Source organism: Electrophorus electricus, chromosome 2 (genome assembly GCF_013358815.1).
Source record: "Electrophorus electricus isolate fEleEle1 chromosome 2, fEleEle1.pri, whole genome shotgun sequence".
In the NCBI taxonomy this organism is placed as follows: Eukaryota; Metazoa; Chordata; class Actinopteri; order Gymnotiformes; family Gymnotidae; genus Electrophorus; species Electrophorus electricus.
This window is the reverse complement of record NC_049536.1, coordinates 20,288,806-20,312,125: the sequence shown is the minus strand read 5'-3', so window position 1 is coordinate 20,312,125 and position 23,320 is coordinate 20,288,806. Positions and strand designations below refer to the sequence as shown.

Genomic DNA, 23,320 nt, shown 5'->3' with positions numbered 1-23,320 from the left:
CAGGCTGGCAGAGCAGAGGCTTGGCATCGGCAGTACCCGCCTGCGGGGTGGCGTGAGCCCCGGCGCCCAGGGCCCGGGGCGAGGGAGCGGGCGTGGCGGCAGAGGGCGAGGCCACGGCCACGTCGCTGACCTCCAGGCTGTCCTCCAGCCGGCCGTGGTGCAGAAGGAGGTAGACGTACTCGGACAGGCGCACCACGCTGCGCCCGCGCTCCATCAGCTCCAGCTCCACCAGGTAGCGGTTCCCCCGTGCCGAGTCCCGCCTCTTCTCCATGTTTACGATGCGCAAGAGGGTGAAGATGCTGTGGGATGGAGACGAGAGAGAACGAGAGAAGTGAGAGAAGGAAACGCCCGAGAGGCTTCGCGTGCGTCGGCTCACTCGGTGTGGGTCTGGGTAAAAGAGGCTGCTCTCTGATCGAGTTTCACACCCGGTATACGCAGGGATACCTTTCGCGGCATTCTCATTACCACCGTCGCTTATCACACAGGCACGGCACCCCAGACGCGCCCGTCTGCAAAGCAGACGCACGCCCACACGTGCCCCTCACCCTCCGTTCCGCTCGTTGAGTCTCTCCATGTACTGCGCGAGCACGTCCACCACCTCGCTCTCGGGCAGCTGCAGGTTCCCCGACACGTTGCAGCGCAGGTCGTTCCAGTCGGAGCGCAGCGTCTCGAAGTCCATGCTGTTGACCGAGAACGTCCTCTGCCAGTTGATGGCCTCCTCTGTCCAGCCAGGGCGGGGCTCCGCTTCCTCGTAGCTGTACTCGGACAGGCCGCCCTCCTCCTCGCGCTCAGGCTCCGCCTCCCTCTGCCGCGGCTGTGACTCGGTGATCTCGGAGGTGCGCAGGTAGGAGGTAACGCGGGGCGCGTCGGTGGGGAGCGCGCTCCGGGAGGGGTCGAAGGTGGGAGGGGTGGGGATGGGAGGGGTGGGGATGGGAGGGAGCCGTCGGGCAGAGGGGGGGGGCGTTTTCCCGTGCGCCGCCCTTCTCGGTGCGGCCCGGAACGGCCGGCCTGCTGGGAGCCTGGTGAGCCGCGTTCCGCCTGCCGGAGGTGAAATTGGCCCTGCTTTCCCGGAGAGGGGGCCTTCCTAGCAGCTGCGATGCACCTAAGACGCCCTGACTTATCCTGGGCTTAGAGCTCAGGTTCACCAGCCTGGTGGTTTTACCGTTCTGATAGAGAAAGACCCCGGGGAAGACCTCGCGAGGCTGCCGTGAGACGGGGCTCTTCTTCTCCCGGCCTGGACGGGGCCTGGTGACGTAGATCACTTCGTCCTCCTTCTTGTGCTCCTTGTTGGCGCTCGGCCGGCCGGCGCGGCCGGGGGCGGGGCGGCCGGCATGGGCGGAGTTGGTGAGGATCTGCTTGGCTCGGTTGGTGAGTGCCACCAGGGAGGACTTCTGGGGGAACAGCAGGGAGCGCCTGCTGAGTTTCGGAGCGTGGGCCTCCGACCAGCCACGTCTCGTCAGCCCCTCCGGCTCTGTCTGGATCCAGGAGAGTGCGCGCCCACCCTTTATGTTCTCACCCGGGGAGTCCGCGTTCTCTACCGGCTCGACCTGTTCATCGGGGTCATTCCGCCCCACCCCTTCCCTCCTGTCTGCTGGCTCCTCCCCGCGGAAGGCTTGGCTTTGTTCCCTCCTCTGGGCTGGGTTCTTCTGCTCCACCTCTACCTCCGTCCTCGTTGACATGGAGCCTGGCTTATGGGAGGAGCTGGACTGGCTGGGCCGGATTGGCCTCCTCGATGGCGGCGTGCCGACGATCTCGGCTTCGTCCTCGGGATCCACGCCTTCCTCCTCTTCGAGAAAATCTGTAAGGAATGAGCCAAAGGAAGCGGCGTGATGAATTCTGAAGCCCGCAGGCTTAGTGGTGGGTTAATGACCCCACAGAGACTGAAATACCTCTCCAACTGGCAGCCCTCCACAAAAGACCTCTGACTGTCCTTCCAGACAATATGGCTCTCCTCCACGTGGTAGTAAAATCAATCACAGTCCTTCAGTTTCTGGCTCTAGTTCAGAACCATTACGCTCATACGAATATGACATCCTCTCATGAAACACCTTGTGTAAATACTGGCCTAATAAACTCTATTTTGTTACTAGATCACTGAGCCGGGTCAGCTCCAATATAAACATATACTCTCTCTCTCTTTCGCTCTCTCGCTCTTTCACTCTCTCACCATCAGGGTTTGGGAAGAAAAACGGCCTGTCATCTTCTTCCTCATCCATTTTCATGTATTTGTAAAAGCCAAACCTGGCAAACAGAGTTGTAATAATCAAAAAAAAATACAGGCACTGACAAGCCAGAAGTCACAGATAATCATCACTCCAGATGAACACACCAATGAAGTGTGCGTGGCACGGAACGACATTTTCAAAAGTCTGACGCATACCAAACGTTGGTCCAAATATGAAACATGCAGGCTCTGTGATATTTCATAATGCGTGTTTCCTAAATGGTTCGGATTCTTCAGGATTTCTTATAGAAACAGGCTTGCTGCCTTTTCTTTCTGTGTGTGTAAGACCTCACTTCTCCAGATATATGGGCGACTCGCGGTAGAAACACTTATTCTCCCTCTCCATGTGCGTTAGTCGCGTGAAGTCATTGGGGTAGACGAAGGACAAATACACCTGCGGAAAGAGAGCAAGCAAACGAGGGAAAGGGAGAAACAGAGAAAGGAGCACGTTTACTGGAGGCTGCACAATATTTAGAGGTGCTCACTAATTCATATTCAAAACACAAAATAAGAACCCATAATTACATTTACAGCACTTGGCAGGTCATATAGTGGATTTGCACAAAGAAGTAATCAAGGACAGAAACTACAAAACTAATTACTGCAAGACTTCCCACCAGCAGTGTGCTTCCTCTCAGTACAATAGATAAAAACAAACGGGAAAGAAGACAAACCACGAGGGCCCGGCAGGAAGGATGCCAGCTACTGCACACGTCTACTGCCCTAGAAGTGCTGCCAGAACTTTACTCAGTCCCAGTCCCAGTCATGCCTAGGGTCCTGGCCAAGGGTGGGGCATCCCTAGGGTAGGGTGTCCCAATTCTTGCTGGGAAAGAGGAGTGTGGCCAAGTGTTAGGGCTACACAGCCCTCCAAATGGGAGTGTTTTCAGAGGCACATTTCGATTGGAGTGTTTAGAGGCATTTCCCAGAATGCCTTACAAATCATTGCAAAATGAATGTGCAAGCGACCAAAGAAACCCAAAAATGTAAATATTTTCTCCACTAATAAAGACATAATTTATGATAATGAACGAATTATCTTTTCAATGTATTAGGATTCTTTTCTTTATACCAAGCATAAAATAATTTCTAGTAGTTTGCTAATGTCTCGGTAGCTGGCTAGCTAACATTACACTGTTACTGCTGATGTATACATAGCAACATATTTTTGACATATTGTCATTGTAATTCCCTTCTTTGAAGGCATATGACGCAGAACTTTACCACTCCTCTAATATCAGAGCAGTCTGGCAGGAGGCCTACACGGGGTGAGGGGCGGATTTCAAGGAGGACACTTGAAAATAAGGGGTAAAAATAAGACATGGGATTGGGCCCGAGTGATGAATTAACACATACCATGTAGATTGTATGTCCAGTGGACAGAAATTTGGCTACTTTAGTAAAGAAACAATAACATAATGCTATCATTGCTTAATGAAATCCTTGGAATTATGTCAAATGGCTATATTTTTATGTTTATAATCTGTAATGAAACATTAGATGAATGTATCCCAAACTTTGCCTGCTCGTTCCCAAATGATCGCCCCATCTCTCCTGCACTGACAAATACTGGCCAAAGGGGGGCAGCGTTGTTCAAGGTCTGCTGGTATATTTCTGCTGGTGCAACAGGGGCATGTGAAGGACTGGTTTTCAGACTCTGGCATTTTTAAAGAGTAATCTTAACACAGCAACCCCTTTATGCATCCATTTATCTACTGCAGACACATACACACACACGCACGTACACAGATGCATACGCAAACACAAGATGCCATGGGAACTGTGACCTTATTGTATCTTAATGAGAAAATACTTATGTTAACATATGTAACTAAACCCATAGATTTATACTTCGAAAGGGAGGTACAGATGTGCAGAGAGTGCAGTCTGCCTGTCCTGCTAGCGGTGGAAGCTACAGGAGGGATCTCATTAAGTGTGCTGCTTAATGTGTGACTCATCATGACGTTAACGATGAAGGTAATTGTGTAGAAGCTTAGCTGTTTGTGTGAGTGTGTGTGCGCGAGTGTGTCCAAGACTCACAAACTGTAAGCCCTGGTAGCGGGCGATGGGGAAGTCTTTGACCACGTATGTGGGCGAGTAGAGACAAGGGGGCAGCACGTTCTCCAGCCGGGCAGGGTCTATCATGGGCGCTGCGCAAGCAAAGAGACGGAATCAAAGAAAGAGAGTGTGTGTGTGTGCGTGTGGGTCAGACCTCATTCACACTGAGCACAGGCAGGGTGAGGAACAGGGTGAGGGACAGCGAGAGGCGGGAGGAACGCTCACTCCTGAAGAAGGTGTCGCGCGGGTCAGGTTTCAGCATGTCGGCGCCGTGCGGCCGGCCGGCCCGCCCCTCCGCCGGGATTGGCCCGTGGCTGGCCAGCGTCTGGGGGATGTGATCCACGCTGTTCATCTTCAGGCTGCTCTCCTCTTTCACACAGGCGGGGGGAGGGGCGACAGGAGGAAGCACATGCTGATTTAGTGCCACTCTGACAAAGGGCATGTGGAGGGATTTCAAAACAGGCTCGATCCGCCTTGCCATCACCTCGAGCCTGACAGTGGGGTGTTTTTACGCTTTCTTTGCCTCGTCTTTCAGAAAATTCCTGAACTTTACTGTCAATTGATACCATTCAGAACTTCAGAAAAGCAACATAACGTGACAGACTGACTGGTCCCTACTAACATCGAACCTTTAATAGCAAAGTGAGGGGAGTTTAATCATAGCCATCCATCAGTCCATTCATCCATCTAATCCGTCTAGTCATCTCTCCCTTCATGCATGTATCCGTTCGTCCCTGTGTCTAGCCAACCATCCATCCATCCATCCGTAATCGATCCGAGCGCTCTGAGGGGATCTGATTTATGTGCGTGTCAGTTTGCGGTCTAATTGCAGGCGGAGTGTATAATTAAAGGAAAAGTCAGTTTCAGTGAGTCCACGGGGGTTTCAGAAGGCCATCAAAAGGTTTCCGTGGCGTTTACCATGTGGGATACAGCTGTAAGCGCCCGCTGAAATTGGCATGTGGAAAGCAAGCTCCAATCAAAGTCAGGTCATGTGACTATGGGGGGCTAATGTAGCTCATCTGCCTAAAGGGATGTCATGCATATGCAGAGCAGGGGTTTCTCCTAGGCTCCCAAGTTTAAATCCTAAAACAGCCCTGAGGTCTGAAGTGGCCATGCTTTCACTGGGTGGGAAGGACGACCCGAATGGACCGTACCGGTCTCTGTGACGCTAGCGCAGTGAAGGGGTTAGCAGTTAGCACTCTACTCCAAGGAGTGCTGTATTTATCAGCAACAGGCAGTGGGTGGCAATGTTTCATGCAGGAGACAAGTGTTAGTCCTCAACCTCCCAGGCTAGTAGCAAGTGTCAGCCTGAGCTTACTACGATTATTTTTATATAGCATAAGAATATAGCAGGAATACAATGAAATCAAATAAATGAAAATAAAAGATAAATAAATAAGCTAGAAATAAAAACTAAAATAACAGAAAATAAGGTCCAGAAGTAATTTACAGGGTTTTAATTAAAGGCTATTCTAAACAGATAAGTCTTAACCCTCTTCTTAAATATGCCTAGATAGGAATCTAGACAGAGATCACTAGGCAGGAAATAGTTGACAATCTAGACACGTTACTCCAGACACATTACTCTAGACATGTGACTCCAGATACGTTACTCTAGACATGTTAGTCTAGACAGGTTACTCCAGACACGTTACTCTGAGTCCTGGGTTCAAAGTCACAAAGCCTTTTTGGTCAGGGGACCATCTGTGAATGGGAAAGTAGCATGCATTTTTAAAGCACAACAAGTGCTGTTTGCGTCCAGAGAAGAAAGGGTTAAGTGTGGGAAACTTGAGCCTCTGCTAGCAGTGGTTGCTAAGCAACCAATGCCCACAATCCCTTTCTCTCAAATCCATGAAACAACAATGAGGAACTGATGTGCAAACACAGATGGAACCATAAAAACTGACAGCTTAAATCATTTCACATCTTTACAATATTTGGAGTCTAATTCATGTTTATCAGCAAAAATAAGAAAAAAAAGAAAAGAGAGGAAAAAAGGGTCATTTAATCTGTAGTAGTCAGTAGCTTCATTCCCATGGCGACACCATGAAGGACAGATAAGACATGGTCTGATAAGATCTGCTTTCGAAAATATAAACGCTAAGCAGGAGGGCTTACTGCGCTGCATCTGGTAGCAGTGTGTGGTTCCACCACGCACAAGACGTGCATGTGGCCACGCTGCAAACATGCACGACGGCACTCGCCCCAGCCGGTGAGACTTCTGATGCCTGTCTCTCACCTGTGAATGGGAATCTCTGCTCCTGTGTGTGTGTGTGTGTGTGTGTGTGGGGGGGGGGGGGGGTCATTCGAACTGTGGAACGTGCCAGAACATCTTAACGAATCACATTCAGCACGGAGTGATGCGAGGGAAATGGCCCAACGACCAATCAAGCGGCTTGGTGCTGGAGTGAGCATGGTGGAGGAGGAAGAGGGAGAGAGAGAGAGAGAGAGAGGGGGGGAGAGAGAGAGAGAGAGAGAGAGAGAGAGAGAGAAAGAGTGAGCGCAGGAGGGGTTTACCTGTGTACAGCGAGATGTAGGCAGAATCGATGACCTCATATTTCAAGCCTGGCAGAAAAGGGCGCCACTGTGGTTGAGAGAAGACAAACAGAGGGTAAAAGTGAGAGAGAGAGAGAGAGAGAGAGAGAGAGAGAGAGATACAGAGAGAGATAGCAAGAAGGGAAGACAGGAGAAAATAACTTTTCCTCAACACATGAAAAGAGGAGTGTGGCCTTCACATCAGGTGTGTGCGCTATTGATTCAAGGGTGAGAAGGCCTGGCAAATCGATGCCTGGAGCCTGACTGGCTGAAACAAAAAGAGGGAAGAGCAGACAAAAGACATACACCGGCCTACATGCACCGTGCCAGGTCGCCCGTACCATACACACACACACGCACGCACGCACACACGCACACACATACATACACACACACACACACACACACACACATGCACGCACGCACATACATACACACACACACACACGCACGCACACACACACACACACGCACGCACATACATACATACACACACGCACGCACGCACGCACATACATACACACACACACGCACGCACGCACGCACACACACACACATGCACACACATACATACACACACACATACACACGCACGCACACACGCACGCACGCACACACGCACGCACGCACGCACGCACACACACACACACGCACGCACACACACACACACACACATGCACACACATACATACATACACATGCACACACACACGCACGCACGCACACACATACATACACACACATACACACGCACGCACGCACGCACACAAACACACACGGACGCACGCACACACACACACGCATACACACACACACACACACAAACACGCGCACACACACACACACACACGCACGCACACGCGCACACACACACACATACACACGCACACACACACACAAACACACACACGCACGCACACACACACGTACATACGCACGCACGCGTCCGTACAGGACGTGTGCTGACCTTCTCGTAGCAAAGACAAGCGCTGCATAAACTCCTGCACCCCCAAAACTGCATACACACACGTGCGCCCAGGTCTCCGGCAACACATGCTCACGAAGCGACCGGCAGGCTACAAGTCTTTTAAAGACATTCAGCAATTACTACGTCACTTCTCATTATTCTCATGCTAATAAGGGGAGACAGGACATTCTCCATGGTGAGAAACCAGAACGGAAGCACACGTGTGCCGTACGCACACACACACAAACACACACACACACAAACAAGCGGAAGCTTAAACACACACTTTTATAACCCCACAAGGGCCGAGAGCGAACCGTCATTTTCATAAAGACAGACAATTCCCTCGCCTGCCGTCCAGCCTGTTCCATTCATTGCGCAGACCCTCTCGGACCAACGCAGCCCGGCGTTGGCGCAGGATCGACGTCTGCCCTCTCTCTGGGGCAGGCAGAGGTGAAGCGGGGGCAGCCTGCACGACGGAGGCAGATCCGCCACGTGCCGCCTGTCCCACCGGGAGGGTACAGGTGTGGGGCCGCTGCATTGCGGGGCCCAGTCTGGGAGGAAGTACCTAAAGCATTGGCTTCAAATGCTTCTTCTATGGATCTTAAGCTGAAAGATCCCTGGATTTCCAAACAGATTAAAAGTTTGTTTCATTAAAGTAACAGCCTTGTGTGTGATAACTAAAGAGCGACGGCACTGTGTACTGTAAAAGACTGAACAGGCGCGCGCACACACACATTTTTAGAAACATATAAGTCTCCTTAGGTTCTGTCACTTTCTTTCACTCTTTCTTCCTGTCTCTCGCTCCATCTGTCTCTCTCTTTCTCTTCATCTTCACGTTAAACAGAGCTTCTGCACATTAGTGAAGTGTACTGATGAAATCCATTAGCACTTAAAAGCTTTTCCTCAGTGACAAATGTGGGTGTTTCATTCAATGAAGGAAGCCATAATCAGAGCAGCCTTTACACAACAGACAAGTACAACTGTTCCAAAAGGCCAAGAAAGGCTAAAGTGTGTGTGTGTGTGTGTAATTATAACCATGACTATGATCTTTGTACCGAGTCTCAGGACTGTGATGACATTTGGTCTGTGTGGGACATATACAGGAACAACATCTCTGGCCTGGAACCTTCTACACAAAGGGCCAAATAATCAATAGAGGAAAATGATCAAATGTAGCACCAGGGTAAGTTAAACGGGGAGGGTTAGCAGCTGTATTTCATCACACTGCGCTCGTCGCTGAGGAACCCGACAGCAGCCTTCCATGTTGACTAATGCGCTGCGGGCGCCCGGGTAGCCGTGCCGTTTCGTTTGGGAGCAACCAATCGCGAGGGAAGCGCGGAACGCTCGGAGTGGGTCCAGGTCCCACGGGTGGCCGGCTTTCTCCTTTCTTCCGCCCGCCGGTTAATCGTGAGGGAATGCCACTCGGCTCCGGCGCAGCCGGGAGAGCGGAATTCCTTCCCAGCTCCCTCACAACCCACCTGTCCCCCTCTCCTCCGGCAAAATCTCCAGGCCGAATACGGCCTTTGTCCTGGCCCTCGACTTCACACCGTTCCACCAATCGGAACCCAGTTAAATAGTGATGTGTTGCCATGGGAGCCAGACAAAGCCTGTCCTCCATCCATGACATCATAACATGTCCAGAGATTAATCTAGAGGGGATGTCTGGGACAGCAGAATGGAATGCCACCTGGACAGTGTTTAGACATTTTCTCTTCCGTTTGGCCAAAGATGATGCATTTCAGATGCATGTTAGTAAAGACATATATATTTGCAGACAATATATATATATATATTTGCAATTTCCATCCTGGCATTGCTGAGTAATTTCGACACACTGTCCTGACTCTCATTTGCACTGTATCAGTGTCCCTTCCACTGTCTTGGACTCTCTGTCTCTCTCTCGTCCACTCTCTGTCTCTCTCTTCTGGTCCCCTCCCCCCGGCCTCTGTGTCTTTATGCCTGTGTGCTGTGGACTGTGTCCTTGCAGTTGTTTTTTTTTTAAAGCATGACCACGGCCATTACGTTCGGACGCTAACGGGATCAAATGAATTCCTCTCAGCATCCTGACATTTTTCTCTAGCTTTGTCCGCCGAGCCCTTGAAGAGTGCATCCGGTCTGAACGATTTTCCGTCTCCTGCCCGTAGCAGTGGGCCAATCAACCAGGGCTGATTAGCAAATAAACAAGTGTGCGGGTAAATAATTAGACCAAAAAACTAAACACAAACGTAGAGGGAAAAGACGAACCAACGAAGAAACATAAAAGAGTCGAGGCTAGGCTTAACGGGCTGTAAAAGCAGACGCGGTCTTCTCAACATACACACACCGAACGGGTGTGTTGGTGCACTGTCGGCTGTGAACCAGGGAGCTAATTTGGAATGTTCTGGAAAGCTACACTGGTTAGACCAATGAAACAGATCATTAGTAGTGCATGTATTCAACCACAAGCTCCCTGCCTCATTCTCGCTTCACTTTCCTATGCAGTTTGACACACACCAACACACATATCCATACACACATCCAAACAAACACAAACACACATGCAACAGGACTATGTGGGAGTTTTGCTATGCAAAATGGGGCGTGATTACGGGTGAGTGACCACTGCTTCTGGTCTTTCGCTAGGAAAGCAACAGCTAGCACCCCGCGTGCCGCACGATCGAGAGAGGAGGGAGTCAAAAGGCAAAGACGGAATGCGACTTCCCTCCGCACTGGTCTCCGCAGCCCAACAAGCCCGGAGCAGCGGAATGTTGGTGCCTCTTTACGTGCTTCCTCCCTGTCAGAGTGAGTTTCACTAATTCATTCATGGAAGAGATAAACACAGTGGTGGGGCTGGGGGGTGGGGCTCTAAATCCCACCATCGCCGTGAGCTGAAGCCACAGAGGTCTCACGCTGTGGGATTTGTCACTCAGCTCTGATGTCAATGGCTAACGCCGGCTAGCTGATTTGCGCTCCTGTTTCTGCACACATGGCTTTTTACAACAACTGACTGGAAACGCAGATACAGTTAGAGGACGTGAGACACATTACAGCAGTTATGAGCATCATGTGTATCTGTGAAAGGCCAGAGTGCTGTAAATACCGCTAATAGACATAATAAAAACATAATAAGACAAAACACTGTCAGAATAAGACCAAGATTGATTAAAACGTGTAATACCGGTAAGTGCTGAGAGGCTGAATGTTAGGCTTTGAAAAGTTTTCATTCTGAACCTGGCGGAGAACAGCTGAAAGTCTGTCCAGTCTCACTTCAGTGCTGGACTGCTGGTACGAGAATCAGTCCTTTACCTTCACACTTGCAGGTCCACACTGGTGTCGTACGTGTGAAGGGAGTGATCTGTGAGTCAGAACGTACGTCCGCTTCAGGGTCCAAATGTTCGAGATCTCACTGCAGACTGAAAACCCCCAACTGTCCTTCCTTTATCTCCAAACCGCTGTCTCGTACGAAGGTATTAGATTTCTCGGACTCTAGAGGCTCAGCACAAACAGCACGCCGACGGGAAACGGGGCTACATGGCAGCATTCACCCCAGAGACCGGGACTCACCCCAACCTCCACGTGGTCGGATCCCTTGTCATCTTGCTTGTGGAGAACCTCAAAGTAGTATCTTCTGGAGGCAATAAGACTGAGCGGAGACAAGAGAAAGAAAACATTTGAATCAGCCTGATTTTCCATTTATGTCCACAGAAGAGCTCTGTTCAAACACATCTGTTTGCGTTTGATTCATATATTCATATATGCCAAGCAAAGCAGTGTTAATATAATATTTAAAAATTATATACAGACACAATACAAGTACTACATTATGTGCATACATGCACACACATTTTCTGTTTGGCATTGCTCAAAAGCCATAATATATTAATATGTTAAACAATGCCATAATAAAGATAAACAATACCATAATAAAAATAATAAAGACTAACAGTGCTATAATAAAGATAAACAATTTCATAATAAAGATAAACAAACCATGCCATAACAAAGATAAACAGTTCCATAATAAAGATAAACAAACAATGCCATAACAAAGATACAGTTCCATAATAAAGATAAACAAACAATGCCATAACAAATTTAAACAGTTCCATAATGAAGATAAACAAGCAATGCCATACTAAAGCTGTGGATACATTTACATGTGAATGAGTCCCTCTGCTCTTGTCAGAAAGCCCCACCCACTTTACTCCAAGCACCCATCTAATCAGAACCCCATTCCATCAAACTGACCCACATCTGCTGTGTGATATTCAGCATCAGACTCTGTTAGGCTTCCCTGAGTGCCATTACAGACACACTTGGCAGCAGGTTCTCTCACGTCACATGGTGCAAACAGGCTGCTCTATTTCAGCAGCAAGAGAGTGAGTCGCGAGGCCTTGCCAAGGTCTGGAGCAAAGCTCCTCCCCCTATTTGCATAGGCTAATGATTTTATTTGGTTTCTTTGCACCCTGTTAATTTGAGAGATGATATTTACAACGGGAGGCTTCTAAAGAGTAAATTTGTTCATACATATGTATGAGGGAGGCCAATGCATGAAATGAATAATTAGTGCGGATGTGAACATGAATCGAGCATGTCTTGTTTGTGTGTGTGTGTGTATGTGTATATATTTGTCTGAGCGAGAAGGAGAGCGTGATCCAGGAAAAGCAGGGTTAGCTGCAGACCTTGCTCAGTCTTGGCTCTGAAGTACAGAAACTCATCAGACGAGAAAACCGAACAGGAGAAGGAGAGAAAAGGGAAGCAGGGGACAGACAGAAATGAGACGTGGTGTGCACGGGGGACACAGCTGACCCCGGACCACAGGATAAGGGAGTGGAGGAGCCTTGTATGCAGGCAGGCCTGAGCTAGTGAGCTAGACTCCTCCTGCACCCAGCGCCTGCTCCGCCGAGCTCCGCTGGCGTCCCGCTGCCCTGCGCCGCTCCCGGCCTCCCCGCTGGCGCTTATCATCTCGTTAAACAGGGAGAGCTTTTGCTTAAGGTTTTGCTTCACGTTACTGTTTTGTAATTTGCAGGTGCTTTAATATGACACGAAATCTAAACACACACACGTTCACACAGGGTGTGTGCGCTGTAACACTTTTACCCAAGAGTAGGAGCGTTAGGGGTCCTTCGGGGGCACAGAGAGGACTGGCATTATCGAAGGGTACATGGCCATAACACAGTGGCTGTTGTTGGCACTCCACATGGCCTGTTTCCCCCAGGGACCTCACAAAGCCAGGTCTCATGGCTCCTGATGTTCCATTCAAACATTAATGACACGCCGTAGGAAGCGCAGGGGCGGAATTCTATGAAACGTACAATAAACGTACCGACTAACTAATGAGCTTTTAGGAGCTGCGACAACGGCGTCTGCCCAGGTCAGCGGTGACGTCACTGCACGCAAACGCGCCTTGTCTTAAAGGCGCAGCACGCGTTTGGCTGTTGCAACACACCGGCACATGAACTCACACACACAAATTGCAAATAGAGCTGTTCAAGCAAGACAAGAAATGTTTTTGTTTGTTTTTTTTGTTTTTTTTGCTGAGTGCTTAAAGAAGCAGCGGCAGTTAGCAGATGAACGCGTAATGAAAACACACTTCCCTTGCTTTCCCTCACTCACGTGCACACAATAGTCTTTAGTGCTTGTGACATGCAGCGAGAGAGAGAACGAGAAAGCGGACGAGTGAGACAGAGCTGTTTCGGAACAAAGAAGCGGACTACGCAAAGTATGGGGATACCAAGCCATACAAGAAAGACAGCAAGCAGGTAAAAGAAGTAGACATAGGAGGGGCGGCCACCCCGAATCCTGGACACGTGACGCGGCGGTGGCTGTAGAACAGAGGCGTGTGACCGCATGCACAGCAGCTCCACGCCCCAGTATTTGGTGACACGATGAATACAAAAGGTCTCAGAGCCACTCCCAGCAGAGTTCAACACCATACCCGAGGAAAGGGGGAGATGGAAAGACATGCCAGTGTGTGTAATCCTGCTTCTCCCTGCCATCAGAGAGAGAGAGAGAGAGAGCGAGAGAGAGAGAGAGAGAGAGAGAGAGAGAGAGAGAGAGAGAGAGAGAGAGAGAGAGAGAGAGAGAGAGAGAGAGCTGCAGGGAACAGGGACAAGCCCTTAATTGTCTGCCTAATTGCAGACTCTGTCTTCAGTATTCCCTCTAATTACTGCATGGCTGTGAGGTCATCCACAAGCAGACGGATGTGTCTGAGACTCAGTCCTGTTATACTGCACTCTGGGGCGACGCTGGAAAATAAAGCACTAAAGCATTGCACGATTCGTGCTAAAAAACCGAAAGACAAAGAAACACCTACTATTCTCCAGGAAAACAGTTCAAATATACCCTGTCTGCCATAAAACGTAAAGGAAACCTTTACATTCAAAACATGTCTTCTACAGTGCAGGTCCTGTCAGAGACATTTGTTTACTTTATCCCTGGATTATTTTACATTTGTGTATTTTAAAGTTATATAACTTTTTAGATCGTATTCAGTATTTAGAGTTATAAATATATCATACTTATTGGTCAATTATATCAAATTTGATCAAATTTAATTGAATTGTTTAATTTTGTGTGTACTTTCCCTTGGGCTTCAATAATTCACAAAGCGCCAGTGGTATGAAAGAGGAGCACCACATGTCTGGGCAGCACAAAGTCCAGGGGGGGGTCCATGTTCCAGCACCCCACCACAGCAGCGGTCCGGCTGCCATACACACGCGCATTTGCGCTGGCTGTTCAAACACAGTTCTCAGCGTTTCGTCCACTGTCCAAACTGGCCCCGTGCCCCAGCTTCAGCTCATCCAGCTCCCTTCATCCCCCATAATTCTCCTCTTCTCTCCTAATGTTCTCCCCTCTTCACTCTTTCTGTCGCTTCAGCTGGCCTCTCCTGCCTTTCCGCCTCTCCAGCTCGTCCTGGGTTGTTTCCGGCACGGCTGTGGGTGTGTGTGTGTGTGTGGGGTGGGGGTCTTCAGCCTTTCCATTACCTACAATGCGTTCACTAGTAATTACCGCGCTGATTCATTAGGGCTAGCACAGCTCGGAATACCAGTTATATTACGAGGCCAATTCACAGCAAACAGGCTTAAGTCAGAATGTACTTTTTTCTAGGTCAATATGCATGAGAGAACAATTTAACTTGAATAATACAAAATTATGTGAGATATATATATATATATATATATATATATATATATATATATATATATATATATATATATATATATAAAATGAATTTAGTTAAGTCCAATTCTACAAAACCTTAAAGTGGGCTAGAATGCAATGCCAACTTGATGCTCAGTGCCATATGACTTACAGAAGTGCGGTATCATTAAAAGGCATGTAGCTCAAGCCTGGTGGCAATGCATCTCTGGTGAGTCACCTTCCGTGCTGAAACGCTGAACTAGACGTGTGCCTTGCTAGACTTTGCCTACCAACGGGAATGGCGTGATGATCAGAGTCTGTCATCAGCAGTAACGTTGCCAGCAGTGTGAGGAGTGTCGCATGCCCGGACCTCCAGACACACCGCGGGACACTTCAGCGAGACGCATCGGCGGGAGACATCAGCGGGACCTCATTTTGGACCTAATGGACGGTTAAGAGGCTCGATGAGGACTGCGCTAGTTGCTAAGCTGCTCGTCCACTCTCCAGATTACCCCCCCACGCACCCTCCCCACTTATGAAGCTTCTTCATCTGTAGAAGCCTCTGAGGAGACGACGCTGGAGCTCCATCCTTTTTTTCTAAGTGCTTGGTCTGCTCACTCTGGGCTTTGCCAAAAAAAACCCCCAAAAAAAAGCCAGGAAAAAAAACTGCAGCTAAAATGCCCAGAGGAGCGCCGAGCTCGTGGAGTGTAGCGCTCTGATATAAATGCGCCTCTGGATGGATTAAATAACAGGACTGGGGAGAGAACGACTGGTTGTGTGGGAACAAGGTTTTTTTCCCCCAGAAACCTCCATCAGGATTACAGTTATTACTCTGCCAGAGGACATCACTGCTCTTTTAATAGTGAGAAAGGCAAGAAGGGAAGGAAAAAAACCCTAAAGCTGAAGTTTCTCTCCAGATATGATTCAGATAAGGACCGTCATAAGACGAAACAAGTAATTAACTAAATTGGAAAGCGAGTGGTGGCTGGAGACAGATAAAGGCGAGTTAAGAGTGTTCTCTCGTTCGCTTTCGGCAGAGGTGAGACCGGAGGACATGGCGTGTGTGGACCGAGTGGCAAACTGCTGGGACCAGAAGAGGGATGGTTCAGCACACTCGGCTCGGCTGCGGGCCGACAGACTTGAGGAGCTTTGAGAAGGCGGCAGGTCTAATGGAACGGACTGAACCGGCGTAGAGGAAAGTCCTCTTAAATGACCAAGCCTGGGACTTTCTCTGCTGAAGGAGAGGCTGTTACTCTCTTTCTCCCTCATACACACACGCACACGCACACACACACACACACACACTCACACATACACACACACACACACACACACACACACACACACACACACTTATACCGCATTCTCTTCATCATCTCTCCCTCTCTCGCTGTTTTTACGTCCTTTGTCAGCTCAGCAGTGGGACGCAGTGCCCGGTCTGATCTCTTTACCGTTCCTCGTGGAGCTCCGGCTCACGGCTGATGGCGTCGCCCCGCACTGCGCTGACAGATCGGTCATCCGACACTGGACAAAGCCAACGCATCGTGTAGGAGCAGTGCGCCGGCTTGTCCTCGATGGCAGCCAGATGCTGACCTATGGTCATGTGTTACTAACACCTGTGGTCAGGTGGGCTGCGGCCATGTTTGTTTTGATATAGCTATTGTTCACATATTCGCCTTTAACTCATGACGCTGAATTCTGTGATACCAAATTCACTCCGAAGTCTGAGTCCGTTTCCTGCCACTTCAAAACAGCGTGTAGGGAATGAGGTACAGCACCGAGGGGCTGTGTGATGGAGCGGTGGGGGTTCGACGCTCCCACACACACGCGCTCCCTCTCCAGAGCTCAGCTGGGATCAGAGCTGTTGTACTGCACTCTAGAAGCACAGTCCAGCCTGGGGGATGCTTATCAGAGAATAAACACACTGAATAATGCACACAAACCAAATGTATGCTTATATGTGTGTGTGTGTGTGTGTGTGTGTGTGCATGCATGTGTCTGTTTTCACGACAAAAAGGTCATGACAATGTAGGAGAATTACCCATGTGTATGCATGATTCCTATATCATGAAATATATAAAACCCAAAATATGTGTGTGTGTGTGTGTGTGTGTGTGTGTGTGTGTGCGTGTGTGTAGAGCAGGGGTGAACACAACTCTCATGGGGAAGAACGTGACATTTACCTGAGTGCTGGAAGGGGATTTTCTAATGCTGGCAACGCTGTGCTGACATAAATCCTGGCTTACCAGTAAGACACCAGTGACAATAAAGAAAATTGTGCTGGTGGCAGTATCGGCCGTGGACCCCACGCAGCTCTGCCACCCGCGCATCACCAGCATTACACTGGTCATCCTTTAACGGGGGGGAGGTGAACGGGCTGGACGATCCGGCTGGCTCTCCAGGCCCCTGCTCCTCCGCTCCTCCGCTCCTCCGCACCAGGAGTCAGCAGAACAGGGTGGTGACTGGTTCGCGCGAGGCGCTGCTTTCCGTGACCCCGGCCCGAGGGCAGCGAGCGCACCATCCCCGTTAACGCCTCGCCGACGGACGCCCAGATTTACTTACAACAGCAGCCGTGCTGAAATCAGCGGTTGTTAGGGCGCGATCGCCAGCTGGCCTTTACGGCAAGGTTGAGGGAGCCTTCCGACTTCCTGACTTACAACGTCAAACATCTGCTTGTTAGGTAACTGACACATTTTTGTACGTTCTGTAATAGTAATATTCCGTCCGTTTGAGCAGTCTGAGCGGTGTCCCTGATGCAGCATTATAAGATACAGAAAATTAACAAACAGACAAATGCTGCAACATAAAGAGGGTCCACCATTACGCAAAGGCGACTTAATGAATTCCTTGCAGGTACTTGCAGGCACAGTTCTGCCTGTCATTACCCAGCTTCCAGCAGGGTGTGATTAAACGTGGAGCCGTGTCACACAAAGGAAGTCCATCTTCTCTGATCGCCCGACCGATGGCTAATGTCGTGGGCCGAGCCCGGCGGTGCAGCAGCAGATCTCACAGGTGTTCTGCTGAGAGCAATCGTGCACCAGCATGTACGGGCGCTGTTTGGCTCAGAACCCCTGCTGGTCTGGTGAGTTTTTTAGTAGGACCACACGCAAGAAGATTTATGAGGAGGGTTGTGGTTGTGTTCATCTTTCGGCTAGTTTTTACAAGTTAAGTGTAATTAATGCCATTAGCATAATAGTCTAATTTGAATATACATGATCTTGGAAGGATCTAATTACTCAGTGTGTGTGTGTGTGTTTTTGTGTGTGTGTGTGTGTGTGTGTGTGTGCGTGCGTGCGTGCGTGTGTGTGCGCGCGCGTGTGTGCGTGTGCGTGTGTGCGCATCTGTGCATGCATACTTACTGGACAGACTTGGAAACCTGAGATCTGAACTTGGTAAATTCCCCTGGTGCTGTCCACTCTGACCCCAGCTGAGACAAACAAACAAACAAGGAAACATTTTAAGCCAACATGTCGGTCATATGAGGAGCACGGCATAAACCGGCGTTTAACGGCTATTTACACGACGGGACTCATGTACGTGTTTCTGATACTCGTGGTTCCCTGTTGTTTCAGTTTTCATGACGTTTGTGCTTTCGCGGTGTTCGCATTATCCATCCACTGCATATGGAGCAGGGAGATATAACCGCAGAAGTGCTGGGAGCCAATACGTTAAGCGCTCTTACTGCAGGTCCCTCTCTCTCTGTCTGGGCTGTGCCGTGAGTTCATTCGGAGGTGAAGGAGAATGCGTGATTGTCCCACCCGTCGGTATGAGGAAGGAGGGGGCGTGCGCCAACGCACCCCTCCCCGCACACGCAAACACTCGCAGCGGAGGAGGTGGCAGGATCTCCGAGCAGAAGCTTTTCCACATTCTGGCGCAGCGGTCCAAAGGCGCAAAAAATGCATCAGGAGTGAAATGCGCGGGAGGGGGAGAATGAAGAAGAATAGTGAGAGAGTCACATCTGTGCCTCTGATTTTAGCCCCCTGTCGCCTGGCCTCTGACCCGGGACGGGAGCCGTGAGAGCCCCTCGCAGGGGGCCAGGCTTTATTTAAGGTTAGCATTAATCTCCAATTCAAAGCTGCTGTTGAGATCTCCCGCTTGCATAAGGAACCTGTGTCTCACGTCTCCGTGAGCGGGGAGGGGTCCTGCCTCAAAGCCCGCTTTCTTATGAGCTCGTGGAAACGTACACACACCGTCCATCAAAGCGTGTGTTTGCATTACGATGCGGTCCAGCCAAAGCTAATGATACCTGCTGCCAAACATAGCCCTTACTCCAGCCAGGATTAGAGGAGAGTTGTTAATGGAGTGTTCGCGCACGTGCGCTGTGTGTGTGTGTGTGTGTGTGTGTGTGTGTGTGCATGTCACACACCACGTCCATGCCCCTAGGCGAGGGTTTCAGTACATTTCCACCTGGAGCAATGCATCGGGGGCTTGCTCGGACAGGAGTAGAGCCCCCCGGCCCCTCAGCAGGGGCCTAGCGTGTTCTCAGCGTGTGCACGGTGCTGGAACCTGTAAAGGCCGGCGTGGAAAAGAAACCTTCACATTTAACATGTGCCTCTCCTCCCCCACAAACACACGCACACAAACACACGCACATTATTCATATACGATACTGATTTGCTTTTTTCTTGGCTCAAACACTTCTGATTGCAGTTCGGCCACTCATCACCAAGCCTGCCATGCGTCCAGTCAGGCAGTGTGGTCAAACGGTGACCGCAGGGACGGTGACCTCTGGGGCTTTTTTTTCTCGAAAAGTTAAGATCAGGATTTGGCAAGACTGGGTACTGCTCCCTCCGCACGCTTGCTCTGTGTTCCCGTTACGTTCTCCCTTCTGGGGTCACCTGCTTAATTGAGGAGAACGGCTTGCCCCGGTGGCTGTGTTGTTTTAAACAGGGGGCAGTCCAGCAAGACGCCTGCCCTCCGGACGGCGTTCCGTTTTGAGGCTCCGCCACTCCAGTGACTGCTCTGATGCTGGGTGAGTGTGCGGCAGTGTTCTCGGTCTCTTTGCCCCACCAGAGGAGTGAAACCTAACCGTGGGCTGCCAGGTCCACCGGAAATCACTCTGAAATCTGGACAAGCAGCAATTATTCACTGAGACAAAGAGCCACATGCCCTCTCGTATTACCGATCGATCCCACACCTCTGTGGCAGTGTATCGACGCCTCTGTTCTGTGTGTGTGTGTGTGTGTGTGTGTGTGTGTGTGTGTGTGTGTGTGTGGGAACGTGTAGGTGTCTATGAGTGTATGTAGGAGGAATGTGACTTCTCTTACCCAAAAGTAATCAATAGACTGACCCTGCATCAAGCCTTGCTTACACACACACACACACACACGGCTGGGTATGCACTTTGATTAAAAGCAGGTAAATGGTCTGCAAAGGCAATATGCGTGGTAATATTATGCTGTTGTTTAAAGCACCCCTGGTCTCCCATTGGTCATTTCCTGCAGTGTCCATGGAGACCACACCGCCAGGGAGGAGTTGATTGGCCTGTTTTTGGAGAACAAGCCAGCAGGACAAGCAGGCCAAATGGAGAGAGAAGAGCCAGTAAGAGCCTGTGGCGTACATTTACGCTCACGTTTGTGTACATGGCACATTTCAGCACCTTGGGTTATTTAAACTGACACAGGACCTCTGTTAGACCAGCAAGTGATCAAATGTGATCTTCTCTTCCCCACACACTCAAAGCCCCGAGTCTCTGAAAGTGTGGCAACAGTGCAGGATTCAACCTGTCTACAGTTCACGGAAGCCTCCGGAAGGCCTCGTATGAGAGCATGAAGCACATGTTTTGTTTTGTTTTTTTAGCAGTGGGGATATCGCATTTGGTACATGCAATTCATGTGGTCCAATCATTACATTACTGAAAATGACTTTTTGTTTGTTATTAAAACCTTTCGTTTCATTTATTTTGGGTGCTCCAGAGCGATCACGCGTCCCGGCTGGCGGAGCCCATGTGTCCCGGAGGGGTGACAGCTTAATGCTGTGAGAATGTAGCACTGCCACCTCGCCTCAGGGATCGATCTGCTCAGTGACGTAAGCCAATCCAACAACGGGGATTAGCGCGCCGCCGAACTGGAAGCGGTCGCAGGAATGCTGTTCGCTTACTGAGCCACTTCTGAACATGCTGTAGATGGTTACGCAGGGGTGAGATACGAGAGGTTCTTTGCTGGAAGCACTAACCTGGCCCACGTACACCAAAAGACGGGCGTTGAGCGGACTGTCGTCGGAACTCAGCCAGAACTCTGAATTGTCATCAGAGGCCACTGCGAACTGGAAGTCCCCTAGCAAAATGAAACGAAAAAGGGCGTTAAATCTGAGGGACATCTCTTATAAATAAAACAAACAAAATAAAAATAACAATAACAACAAAGTGGCATGTTATTTTTGTGTTGTTTTCTATTGAATATATCCAGGTGTGAGAGTAGGACTACTATATTAATACATAAGGCTGTGTGTGTGTATGTGTGTGTGTGTGTGTGTGTGTGTGTGTGTGTGTGTGTGTGAGCGTATGTGCGTGTGTGTGTGTGTGTGTGTGTATGTGTGTGTGTATGTGTGAGTGTGTGTGTGTGTGTGTATGTGCGTGTGTGTGTGTGTGTGACTGAAAGTGTGTATGTATGTGTATACAGAGAGAATGTGTGTGTGTGTGTGTGTGTGTGTGTGTGTGTGTGTGTGTGATTTGGGGTTGACTGCTGTGGCTGCTGGCTTCAGAGTCTACGCGAGCGGCCACCACGTAAGCCTACAATGTCTGTTCTTGTGAATGAATATGTGAGCGCTGTCAGTACAAGCAATTACCATCTTTGTACGGATGAAGGTATCCAAACATCCTCAAGCCGTAGTTTTTCCATTTCGGAGCTACGGCCAGTTTCTTCACTGTGGTCCTTGTCTGGGGACGCAGGCAAACACTTTATGAAGTAAGCAACTTTCATGCTTACGTCAAGTCTTACACACGCTCACGCCTACACACACACTGGGAGAGAGAATGTTTCGCATCATAGATCCACAGGAGGCCTGCGCCATGCCGGAGCAACACTCACATGAGGGAAGAGCGGGAAATGAAGGTTCTTTCGGAGCTGAGCAATGGAGGAGCCACACCAGTCTTCAAACACGTGAAGGTTGGCCTGACCCTTGAACTGGGAGCGAGAGAGAGAGAGAGCGAGAGAGAGAGAGAGAGAGAGAGAGAGAGACAGAGAGAGAGAGAGAGAGAGAGGGAGAGAGAGAGAGAGAGAGAGAGAGACAGAGAGAGAGAGAGAGAGAGAGGGAGAGAGAGAGACAGAGAGAGAGAGAGAGAGAGACAGAGAGAGAGAGAGACAGAGAGAGAGAGAGAGAGAGGGAGAGAGAGAGAGAGAGAGAGAGAGACAGAGAGAGAGAGAGACAGAGAGAGAGAGAGAGAGAGACAGAGAGAGAGAGAGAGAGAGAGAGAGAGAGAGAGACAGAGAGAGAGAGAGAGAGAGCGAGAGAGAGAGAGACAGAGAGAGAGAGAGAGAGAGAGAGAGAGACAGAGAGAGAGAGAGAGAGAGCGAGAGAGAGAGACAGAGAGAGAGAGAGAGAGAATGCATTAGACAGAGCGGTAAACTTTGATGGCTGAAGAAGTGAGCTGTAAGTAAAGGACCCGAAAGAGTTAGCGTAGTGAGTTTTCGGGGAGCAGGAACGCTGTGATCAATAGTCCTTCAGAATGAGCGTGTGTGAAGTCTTCCGCCTTTGATCCGCAGCTCTTTGGCCCAAGCTGACCGATGCTAGCCTGGTCCCAGATCAGTCAAGCCACCAGGAGGAGGTGGAGCCTCAAAGTGGCCACAGTGTCCCCCACTGGTATCAATACTGTAACAGCAGCTAAGTTCCTGCAGGAGCTGTACTGCTCATGTGCACAGAGAGTGACTTACACATTAATAAAACAAGACAAGACCCTAGTGATGGTGGCAGTGACCCTAGTGATGGTGGCAGTGACCCTAGTGATGGTGGCAGTGACCCTAGTGATGGTGGCAGCCAGAGTTCTCCAGGGTAGGGTACGGCACGCACACACACGCGCACTCACACGCACGCACACACACACGCACGCACACACACACACGCGCACGCACACACACGCACGCACGCACACACACACACACGCACACACACGCGCACACGCGCACGCACACACGCAAACACACACATGCACACACACGCACGCACGCACACACACGCACGCGCACGCACACACACGCACGCACACACACGCACGCACGCACACACGCACACACACGCGCACACGCACGCACACACACACGCACGCGCACGCACACACACGCTCACACGCACGCACGCACACACACGCACGGACACACGCACACACGCAAACACACACATGCACACACACGCACACGCACGCACGCACACACGCACGCGCACGCACACACGCTCACACACGCACGCACACACACGCA

General features: G+C 50.1%; 1 protein-coding gene across 1 annotated transcript in view; it reads right to left on the bottom strand.

The window, feature by feature from the left end:
• Positions 1 to 23,320, bottom strand: part of b4galnt4a (beta-1,4-N-acetyl-galactosaminyl transferase 4a) — an 81,694-nt gene that overhangs the window by 4,741 nt on the left and 53,633 nt on the right. Inside the window, 13 exon segments of the mRNA XM_027016399.2 lie at positions 1 to 299; positions 546 to 979; positions 981 to 1,798; positions 2,168 to 2,241; positions 2,518 to 2,618; positions 4,262 to 4,371; positions 4,505 to 4,648; positions 6,797 to 6,863; positions 11,328 to 11,406; positions 18,266 to 18,333; positions 21,081 to 21,181; positions 21,693 to 21,783; positions 21,935 to 22,030. The exon segment at positions 1 to 299 is cut by the window's left edge and continues 48 nt beyond it. Coding sequence (XP_026872200.2) covers positions 1 to 299; positions 546 to 979; positions 981 to 1,798; positions 2,168 to 2,241; positions 2,518 to 2,618; positions 4,262 to 4,371; positions 4,505 to 4,648; positions 6,797 to 6,863; positions 11,328 to 11,406; positions 18,266 to 18,333; positions 21,081 to 21,181; positions 21,693 to 21,783; positions 21,935 to 22,030 — 2,482 coding nt within the window.